Source organism: Varanus komodoensis, unplaced genomic scaffold (assembly GCF_004798865.1).
Source record: "Varanus komodoensis strain SLA01 unplaced genomic scaffold, ASM479886v1 scaffold51, whole genome shotgun sequence".
NCBI classification, from domain to species: domain Eukaryota; kingdom Metazoa; phylum Chordata; class Lepidosauria; order Squamata; family Varanidae; genus Varanus; species Varanus komodoensis.
Genome location: NW_025336100.1, coordinates 1,599,282 through 1,610,857, shown reverse-complemented (window position 1 = coordinate 1,610,857; position 11,576 = coordinate 1,599,282). Strand labels below are relative to the sequence as shown.

Genomic DNA, 11,576 nt, shown 5'->3' with positions numbered 1-11,576 from the left:
CAGTACACAAAAGTCCTTAAGGGGCATTACTCTGCAGTGAGTTCCAGTAACATTTGAAATCTTTCTGCTTTTTTAATTTCAGCTGCTATATGTAACGCCATAAAACAACCAACCATACAATAATCAAGCTCTTTTTTAGATGTTCCCTGTCACTGAGAGTAGAAGGGGAAGTCTGGAAGTATAGTAACTACCAGGCCTGTAATCTCACAGTTTTGACTGCTCTGTCTGGAATAATTTCTCCAAGTAAGGAATGCTGAGGTCATGCAGTCAAAAACATTTTGTGAGGGCCAGTCAAGACACCAAGAAAGACTACATGAATTCATTACATTGTACTGTTTCAAGTTTGAAAAGATGCAGCAAGGCTTCTAGACCAAGCAACTCAAAAAGGCAGTTGGTGCCATAAACAATACAGTGGAGGGATCTCTGTATTGTTCTAAAAGAGATTGTTCTTATTTTGTGTAGATGAAACTGATTATCTTAGTTTTCCCCCAGGGATTCTATAAAATCAACACTGGAGACTAGTACAAATGAGCATAACCTACATAACTATGTCACACTGAGATGCAGGAGTGGACTGGGTGCATCCTACAAGACAAACATGTATCTGTAGTAAAGTTTACCAAAACACCTCAGACAACCTATGTCAAACTGTACAGAACTATGTATTCATCTGACAGCAGGGGATTCTTTCTTCAGAATATAACTTGCTGTGCTACATGAGAAGACAACCTTGAAAGAAAATGGGAATGCTGAGAGGACAGAACAAATCAGGAAATACAACACTTGAGGCAAAATTTTCAGAGTTTTTTTTTTTTTTTTTTTAAGAAGTAAACTTCCATTTCAAATTGGAAGTGTTTAGATTGTGGGGGGTATACTGGCACCATTAAAAGGTTTTCCTTATTCCCCACATTCATCCAGTCACTGCCTCCGTTACTCCACTCTTTGTTTGCCTGTTCTTTCATATATATATTCCTGATGGGTGCAAAGATGTATGTTCATGTCATGAGTGGAGCTAGCTGGAGCCGGGGGTCAGACTAGATGGCCTGGGAGACCCTTCTGACTTGCTCAGTTTCTATGTTTCTATGGCCACCCAATCTGGTTGGGCTTTAAAAGGGGACTGGATGAAATCAAGAAGAGATGGCTATTGATGGCTACTAGTCCTGATGGCTACATGTTGCCTCCACTATCAGAAGCAGTACCCCTGTGTACACCTGCTGCTGGAGACCTGGGAGGGGCAGCACTGCACTCAAGCCCTGCTTGTGGGTATTCTGTGGGCAGCTGACTGGCTGTTGTATGAACAGTATGCTGGACTAGATGGACCCTGGGCCTGACCCAGCAGGACTCTTCTTACAAAAACTTTAGTGTGTTGTACCTTCCCAACTCTTTGCTTTACATGCATAGCATTGAAACTAGGCTGAAGTGTGCAACCAGACAGGTGGAATTAGATTTTCCTGCCCCCACTTCCCATAGCAGCCCCTCTAGTCCCCTGAAAATGGTGCAGGGATAGCAAAGGGACCCTGATGAACAGGATATGCTGTGATGCAGGGAAAGTTCACTGATGATCAGTCAGAAGTCAATATTTACGCACAGCCAGATACCCACATATCTGAGTTAGATGCCTTCATAATACCAAATGAAGGCCAAATTTCAAATTTTGGGATAGGGAAATGGTTTGACCACAAGCAATTTTGCACACACTTCCTTTTCCTTAAAATGAGAGGTTTACCTTCAATCCTTGGCCCTATTCTTCCCACTGGCAATAGCTATTTCATTCCATTTCTTGACACCAATGTCTGTCAGACCTGCTCTGACTTTTTGTAGGCATTCCCAGTAAGAACAAGGGAACAATGACTCCCCCCCACCCCCTGCTGCAGTGATTTGACAGCCTGTGAGACCAGGAGTTCCTTTTAAGTATTTGAATTGATCTACGATAAAAATGGGGCAGATAAATCCAAATAAGGTCATTTGAACCACTTCCAGTAAGGACTGGAAGGACTGAATATTAAAATGAATACTGCCTCCTCACTCCCCCCTTCAAAAACAAAAACCCAAAACCCAACTCAGAAAAATGCATTAGAAAGCTTTATTGCAAGTTGTGTTTACATAATGCAGTAGAAGTAAACTTGAAATATATCAGAGGATATGGGCAAAGGTCAACGATCAATATTCCCATTCTGCATAGCTCAGAAAGAAAGGGAAATCTAAAGGGTGCCGGGAGAAGAGACAAATAATGAGTGCTTTAAAAAGGAAACTCTCTCAGTATTCTTGAAAGTAGTGCCCAAACCTCATGAAGATGTAACAGAGTGTCAGTGTTCTTGGATGTAGTTAATTTGCAAAAAAATTAATTCAACTTCACCAGTGATAGTGAAATCCTGTACCACTCTAGTTCCAAATAAGTACCACTTAGTTCAGTGGGGCAGATTCCCAGATAAGTGGTTATAGAATTTCAGTCTAAGTAAAACTATGTTGGGTGAATGAAAGTCCTGGACAGCTGAATTCAGCATTTATAAGACTTTGCCTACAGTCAGGAATACAGCAAAACAGTGGTGTACATGTGTGCATGTGGTTACTTACTGAAGGATGGCTTGTATAATTCACAGAATAATACTGCTAAAAAGTGTATTTTACACTATGCTACACAAAAAACAGACTAGTAACATTTACACATTTTTACAATTGTCTTTTGCCTAGAACCTTGTTATTTTTGACTTTACAGCTATTTCTTTGTAAAATTCCCAGCTTACAGAAGAGACATCAGAAGTCCAAAGTCAGTATTTTAAAAAAGAAATATAATCCAAGGACACAAGTGGGCTTCTTCACAACAGAGTTCTTCCATTTCACAGCTGTTAAAATGTAAGATGGCTACAATGGGCCATTTGCACCTAAGATTTAAGTAACAACGCATTTCAAAAGTAAAGAGTTTTGCCCTGTATGTAAGTAGGAATGATCATTTGAATGTTAGGTAAGTAAACTTTTATTTAACTGAAGAGGAACCAAACCCACCCCTCAAACATATTTGAAATGCTAGCTCCAGCAATGGAAAGAAGCACTGTTGTGAGAGAGCTTTTCTGAAAATCTATTTTAGCATGTACACTGATGAAATACATAAATAAATAAATCTTTATTTCAACCAGAGCAAACCATAAAGTGTTCCATACTTTACTGAATCCAGATGTCAAGTGTGAAAAGGTTTATATGCAATCTTGGACAAATATGGACAACCAATTTTCACATATACTGGTACTAATAATCCCAGTCTGCTTGAAAATCATGGAAGACAAGGTGTGGAATCAACCCCAGATGACCCCCTTGCACAAGCCTCACTGAAATTATTGGAATAGATCCATTAAAGTACTTCTTAGGAGAAGGTGCCTGCCATTAACATAAGCCAGATAACATAGTCCTCCCCCTCCTCCCAATCTTATCCTCACAACAGCCTAGGAGCACATATCATTGTGGGAGCAAAGGTCTATCCATGTAGAGTTCCCAAGAAGGCTGCTCCACTCAACTCAATGGGATTTACTCATGAGTAAAACATTTAGAATTGTACTGTTTGCTATTTTTGTTGTGTCCTTCTGCAGAACTGCATCAATATCATCTTTAAAATGGCACCTGCATTCTTGAATGATCATTGGTGAAGTATGGCTTTCTAGAAACCTGTTTGTGTGTGTGCATGCATGTGCACACACATATTAGCCTTCCCCAGTCTGGTGTATTCCAGGTGAGCTGGACACACACAGTGGAGGCTTGGGATGATGGGAATTATAGTCTAGCACATCTGGAGGGTGCCAGACTGAGAAAAGCTGGCATGTGTGAAAAGGGAAGGTGGGGAAGCATGAAAGAGATAAACATCCCACAGGACTAAAGAGCCAGGAGACAGACAGGTGAAAGAATTAATTTCTAGACCATTTATATGCCTTTCTGAACTATGTTTCAATACATATGGGGGTCAGATTCGAGAGTCCTGCTGTAGTTAACAAAGGCTATTTTCTTTTCTTTAGCGAATTGGGCCCCTAAAGCCATCATGATACAGAGTGCTCCATCCTATCAAGGGTGATGGACAAACTTGGCAGATTGTGTTGCCTTACACAGTCAGAAGCTGCTCAAGTATACACCGTATTCCAAATTCCACATCTTAAGACACCCTGCCTGCAATCATGTGCAATAGATTTCCAAGAAAGGAGGAGACGGAACCATCTGCCTTCGTCATGTGTTGTATGCGTGCATGCACACAACTGATGCTGTTTGTTGATGCTCTGATTCCATGAACATGCGATCACAGAATCATAGAATAGTAGCATTGGAAGGGGCCATGAAGGCCATTGAGTCCAACCCTCTGCTGTTGCAGGACACCATGTTACAACATCCCACACAGATGGCGATAAAGCACAACAATTAAAAAGGGAATGAAGAAATGAGCTGACTGGGGAAAATATGTAAGTAGTGCTTCTAAACAAAGCCTAAATTGTATGGTTACTTTTAGTGCACCTTTTAAATTCCATTATCCATAAAGGACAAATTTCCTACTTTTTGGCAGAATATCCATTGCCCTTCCATGCAGGGAAGGTCATTAAAGCTTGTAAGAAAATGCCAGCTAGTGGCTTAGTGGACAACTAGAATTCCCTAGTTACATAACATCTGGTATCCATGATGTGGATGTTCAGTGGTGATGAGTGAAAAAAATACACTCCATTGTGGATGCACACTTTGAAGCATATTGCATGGAATTCCTTTGGGCATTTTGGCTGCATGGCTACTGTGCTTGAAATGTCCTTTTGCCACTGACAATCATTCTTCAGCTTTAGAAATACAAAGCAAAATTGACTCAGACACAGCTCCGTTTCAAAGCCTGGAAACAATCACATTTTTGGCAGCAGCTGATAAATGCTAATAATCTATCTATGTTCTAATCTAAGAAATAATATAACCTCAGCCAGATGTGTGAATAGTTGCTTGGCAGCAATATCTTAAAAAGAACAGTATAGGAGTATTGGGACTCCCCTTAATGAAAAATCTTAAAAATGGCAGACTAAGTTTGAGCTGAATTTTCCATCCATTTCTCGAAAATGTTCTCCCTTTGCAACAAATAGGGGCTGATTTTTCTACTGATTTCTTGGGAGAGCATAAAAATCCTGCAGGAAGGCATCTGAGAAGTGGGTGTTGCCACTTATTTTTATTATTAACTTTACAAGGTGGTCAAGCAGTCATTTCCCCCTTCCCCCCTTTAAGCACTGCACTATATAGACATACAGTTTACTCTGTAGTATCCTACCAGCTGCACTTTTTGGAAAGCCCTGGGAGGGATGCAATATGACATTGTTTCCAGTGCATTGCAGGAAGGGTGGCTGGCAGGGGAATGCGGAGAAAGTCTTCTGCTGCTGCCACCAGTCACACTTCCTTCTGACAGCATAGCAAAGTCACAAGACTTGGTAGGAAGTAGCATTACTCTCAAGGTAGTCTGGGAAGTGCAAGCAGTAGGAAGCTGCAGAGGTAGCTTCACATCACTGTGAGCAGTGAGTGCAGGTCTTTAAAAAGGGCAGAAAGCAAGGAAAAAAGCCGACTTCTTTTTACAGTTAAGCAAGCAGCAACTTTTACTCGAACATTTCAGAGAAATTTCTCTTCAATAGCATATAGCAAGTACAGATTCCCTTCCTGCTATAAGAATGTCTTCAAGTAGCAAAACATTCCTTCCTGAGGTGTTTGCTAGGATAATCATGCCCTGTGCTATAGTGAAAGCAGGGCTTGGAGGGACTCAGTACCAGCACCTCTTCCTCAGCAGGGATGATGATGTCACCCACCACTCTCCCAGTTGATTTCCATGCTCACTCTGTGCTTAGCTGCAATCCTCATAGTAGGTGGGAGGAAAAGAGTTTTCTTTGCAACAATATACTGCTTCCTGTTATAATGCAAATAATTTGGGGGTGGCTTGCTCTTGAATGGGTGATTTTGTAATACTTAAAAAGACCTGTTCCTGGTGGAGCTGAAGACTGCTAGAAGTGGTCTATTGATCAATACAGCTGTCTGTATTTTTGGACTTTTCCTGAAGTGAGGCCTATGAGGACCCATCATGAAGGGCACCTGCATTTCAGAATTAACCATGGCTACAATGTATAAATACATTTCATTAGCAAGGCAAGAAAAGGGTCAATCACAGACAAGCAGAAAAGTAGCATAAGAGCAAACCTAATTTCTTGTAATAAATCTCAGCCAAGGTTCCAATGGAACTAATTCCAGGACTTCCTGGGGCCAGTCAGTGTATATTGTTTTCCTAAACAGGATCCTAATGCCAAACTGCTTTAGAAACTTAAAAGAATTTTTATTATTTATTTATTTATTTATTTAGAATATTTATATGCCATCCTTTCGCAAAGCCTCAGGATGGCTTACATAACAGGAGACTGTGATTTGCAATGATTGCTAGATCCCAAATCAGATTCCACTGGAATAGTATAAACTTTGTGCATGATCCCCAGTAGCATTTTGGATGTTAGCCCAACTTCCTATGAAACAATTCCACTGATACTGTAGAAGCCTTTTGGAGAAATACTTCAATGTGTATTAAGTATTGTCAACTTAATACACATTGAATGTTGTCAACTAACCGGAAGAACTCAACAACTCTTTGTTATATGTGTAAAAAGTATTACTTTGGGGACTGGGCCGCTGTCAACAGTTAAGGAGTTGAGAACACCATTTTTTGCAGGAACAGGTGTGGGGGTGAAAAAAAGAGAGCCCAACCTCAATTTAGGCCTACGTTTGCACTTAATGAGAACCCAGAGGGTGGGCTGAGTTGTGTGCTGTCCTTATGTGTGAATCACATACTACAGTTTAAATATCAGCAACTCAGAAAAAAAAAACTATGGAGCTGTTTATTGTTAATAATGCATAAGTTAAACAATGACGCAGGCTTCACATATAATAACAACCCACACTCTGAATGGTCATTGCATTCAAACCAGACCTAAAACTAGGTTGAATTCAATGCTTTCCTTATTTCCCCACAATTAAATGCATATTCAACCTGTACTCTGGGTAGTTGTTATAGGTAAAACAAGTCTTCATCATATGTTGAAGGGGGTGGGGGCTACATCTGGATTCCATCTGTTTATAAAAAACTTCTACATGTCTCAACACCTAACTCAAATACCCACTACTCCTCCTCCCCTCAAAAAAGTGTTTAGGAGGAGAATGCTTGATACAGAAATAACCTTTTGAAAGGGCCCTGATGATTTGATTGGAAGTTGTGGCATAAATCCCTGTAGTAACAATGGCAAAATAAACTGCAGCAACAGCTGAGGGTGGAGATTTCCCCACCCCACCTTCCATCTATGTGCTAGTGCTTAAAAATATTTTTAAAGGAGCTGGATTGCATTTTCTCATGGATGAAGACTGGTACTAATTGTAAATATAATTGTTTTATGCCTTTTTCTATTTTAACCAGCTAAAAGTGCCTACCAACTGTTTTCTCTAACCATTGGAAACTTCCAATAATGTAGTGTTTTATGATACACAGGAGAGATAGGAAAATGTTTCTTACAGCCAGTACTTAGCAACTCAGTGCCAAAGCCTGATATCACCCTCTTGAAATAAGGGTCAGGAAATAAATTTAATTTCCTTCACTTTACTAGCCAATGCCTATTTCTGGTCATATACATACCCTGATTAGGTTTATTAACATATGACTTGCATATTATTGCAGAATTGTTAAGAATCACAGTGTGCCAAAAAATGACAGGAAATGCATTGTCCAGAAGTCCAACGGTTAGGTTTTACAGTCTCAAACAAGAGACAAAGATCCTCACAGGGAAGACAAGTAAATAACAGGACAAAATCTAGCAATTGTGTGAGATAATTTATACAAAGATTACTGTCTCACTATTTTCTTACAGTAGCATGTTCTCTATTTGGCTTTCTGTATAAACACTGTGACTGGAATCCTTTAGGAATGCAATATTCACTTGAAACGGCAGTAAGGTACTCAGTGGTAGAAGCAAGGAACAAAGAATTTCCAATATATGAGATATGCGGTTGAACAGGAGCTGAGGGACTGGGCCAGAGCCCTTCCCTTATAGACCCAGGAACCAGAAGGGGAGGGGCTCTGGCCTATTTTAGCATGCTGAGATGTTGATCAGTTTTTCCTGTTCTAGGCCTTGCACAGGTGCAGATGCCCATATGTGTGTAGCACAGAGCCCACGAAGAAGAACCCCCTTGTTTTTCAAGCACTGACCAATGCTGGGCAATTGGCAGGCTGGTTATAGTTGTTTGATCATTATGCTAGCTTAGCGGTATGTTTTACTATAAAATGTTTCCTTCCATGCCATTCCTTAGGAAACCTAAGCATGGTATTGAATAAACCTGAGTTTTTCAAATTGCTGAGTATGGGTGTGCTTCTTATGAAAAGAAAAAGGGTTGATCAATGGAAATAGGTGAAAGAAATCTCTCTGAATACCTCCTTTAAACAATACTCCTTTGGAATGGAAGTCAATTGATGTTTCAATAACCCTTTTATTTGGGGCACAGGAAGACACCCAAAGCAGATCTACTCCTTACAGGCTCTTCATGGGCTGGGAAAGAAAGGGAAATGTAACTGGCAAGGAGTTTCCAGGAGAACCCTGATGAAATGTCCCCACTGGGATTGATGTTGTTAAGCTTAGTCACAACAGATCAGGAAAGCAACCCAGTTGGCCCACACAGATGCACAGATCTCCTGCCTGACCTTGTCAGCAAACCATCCTTTGTCTCTAGCTTCTTGTTGGTAAACTGCTATAATTTATATATACATTCATCTCTGGAGCAGAGTGATGGGCGGGTACTGTGTGCCATCCCTGTGTACATGTGCTACTGTACAGAATGTGCACATGAATGTTTGTGACAGATCCCAAGACAAAAAATATTCCAGCAGAATTCTTCCTGAAACTTGAGTTCCTATAAAAAGGGTCCCCCTTCTTCCAGGACAGGATGGGTAAAAGGCACCTGGACTCCATAGGGGTATGTTTGTACACGTGCACGTGCACACACTCCAATAGTATATACATAAACAGACATACATTTTTACATTCTTTGGTGGAAAGATAAAAATAACAATGCATTTCTGGTTACCAACATTATCTTTAGAAAGCTCATGGTAACTGTAACAACGCTTAGTTTACCTGTTTAAAGGACTGCCTGTGAATTGACAAAACATAGTACTTTACAATTACTACAACAGGCCACAGAAAAAGTAAGAAAACTATTTTTAGCACAATACAAGACAACTCACAGAAAACCTTCTCAAAGACCACATCAATACAGCATGACTGAATAAAATTTCCAAATCACCCACAACCCTACCCTGTACATCAACTCTCTCAGTTTCGAAGGGTCAGTTACACACTTCTTTTTTTAGCCTTTTGTGTGGCCTACATGTTGTTTTTGCCTGCTTCAGTGTTATGGAAATGAATCTAGAAAATGATTATGGGATATGGTGAGCAGCAGATGGAACTGGTAAGAGATTATTCAGCTGAAAGAATGTTGGCTGTGTGTGCGTGCGTTCACGTGTGCGCGCGTGTGTGCATGTGTACACAGGCCTGTATAGGAAGATGGTTCTACTTGTTGGTGACTTGGATGCTGTCATCACACTTGCATCTCCGAAGTGCTCATCAGACCCAGTGCTTTGGCTTCTTCTGGAGTCAGTCCACTCTTAAGGGTCCTCCTTACTGAGCAATCAGAAACAGAAAGAAAAAAAGTATGAAGGTGCTAACAGCATAATGATACAGTCCTATGCCTATGTATGCAGTCATAGGCCCCACTGAATTTACTAGGACTGAAGTCTAAATGCAGCCAATGTATACATTTTCCAGACAATATTCCCACAAGGAATTTTGTCATTGTATAACAGACAGAATTACAATTTTGTACATGTTGATTCTAGGACATATTAAACAATTCTTTCTTGGTTTCTAAGGGATCCTTAGGTCCTGATCTGAAAATAAGATCAATGGATATCACCAAGCAAACATGTTTAGGATTAAGACTGCAGTTAATGCTTCCCTCTACTTTCCATGCGAGATTGTGATAGCTAGAGGTGGAAGGCTGCATGGGATTGAAATGGACCTGATGGCCACTTTTTAAAAAAATATTTGTTCTGACACTGTTTTGAAATGATTGTCTTTTGCTTTATGTGTTAGGAGTGCAATTCAAAGAAACTTAGTTATGTCACTGAGCAGTTAATGTAGGTTGGATCCAGATGGAAGGCTGTACAACTGTGCTCGTGGAAGCAGATCTGTGTCCCGCTGTAACCACAGCAGCTACCCTAATGCTAAAAAAAACCTGCTACAAAGAAGCCAATTCTTCCCTGCTGAATGGGGTGAACTACAGGGCAGAAGGTCGGATTCCTAACCGGACAGAGCGTCCAAGTTTAAAATGCAGTTCCTCTGGTCTGCTCATTGGATGTCCATATGAAATGCTCCTTCCCTTGCCACAGTTCTCAGAATGGTTTTAGGTTTTCATGTCAGTCAAGACCTCATTACCCTTCTTAATCACATTTCAGGAATCCTGATGACCAAGGTTAACCTCTCCAGCATGACTATGCCCAATAGACTAATTACTACCTCCTCTTTCATCCCTTTCATCCTTTTAAGCTGAATGACACTGTCCTCAGCAGAAAGATAGGGTCTTTTGTGAGCAGAGGTAGGATAAAAGAGGAGTTCTGTTTTATGATTGACTGGATAAGATCCCTATTGCTCCCCTAGAGGTCAACAATAGAGAAGTCTACAGGTAGTATGCTATTTTAACAATAGTTATCCCTGAAATACAACAGAATGTAGCATTCCATTTAAGAGGTCTATAGTCATTCACTTCCATTCCATACATCTTCCATAGCTGAACATCTTCCCTAGAACACCTGAGAAATATATTTATCTTGAAGCTAACTAGTACTTCACCTCATTGTCATGTGGAGATATGGAATCTGAAGCTGGTGAGAGAGCTGGGACTTGTTAGGGTAATCTATAGTGAAAAGCAGCTCAGCCAAAACTTTTACTGCACCTTTATCCCCTGTTGATGTTTTTCACTGAAAACAAATGAAAACCAGCCCTACAGAAAAATGGAACAATTTTATTATGCTGCTGCTTGCTCTCAAGCTATTCTCCAGGAGCAAAGAGTCTGGCAAAGACAAAGAACATATGGGGCCTTAATATGGGGAGGGGTGTGTGTGTGTGTAAGAACAGAAGGAAGCTTACAAAAGACACATTTACTACAAGGCAAGCTACAGATAGAGGGGTGTGTTTCTATTGGGGGGGATTTTGTAGTGCTCATATGGGGAGAACTCAAGTTCACCAGGGTGAATATGAAGGAGGGGTAGTTATGCTGTTGAGAACTGCAACGGAAAGAAAAGACAAGCCAGTGTCCCCACTCATTTCCATTGCTGGAATACTTGTCCACTCCATCCAAATGTCTGTTCTGTGTTACCTTTCTAAGGAAATGACTACATTCAGAATGCCCTCCTTAGCCTATTGGGAAAAGTGCATGTGTTGATTCACACATGCTAACTAACAGGAATCAGCTGCTGTTGGGCCCCAACAGCATTAATAGGCTTG

The 11,576-nt window shown here is 40.6% G+C and overlaps 1 protein-coding gene across 12 annotated transcripts in view; it reads right to left on the bottom strand.

The window, feature by feature from the left end:
• Positions 1 to 2,069: 2,069 nt before the first annotated feature.
• The window catches only part of FHOD3 (formin homology 2 domain containing 3), a 553,244-nt gene continuing 543,737 nt past the window's right edge, over positions 2,070 to 11,576 (bottom strand). For all 12 annotated transcript variants that reach the window (XM_044447289.1, XM_044447292.1, XM_044447291.1 and 9 more), the window contains one exon: positions 2,070 to 9,695. In XM_044447289.1, the coding sequence (XP_044303224.1) occupies positions 9,613 to 9,695 (83 nt within the window). In that variant the 3' untranslated portion in view covers positions 2,070 to 9,612. The remainder of the gene's footprint in view (positions 9,696 to 11,576) is intronic.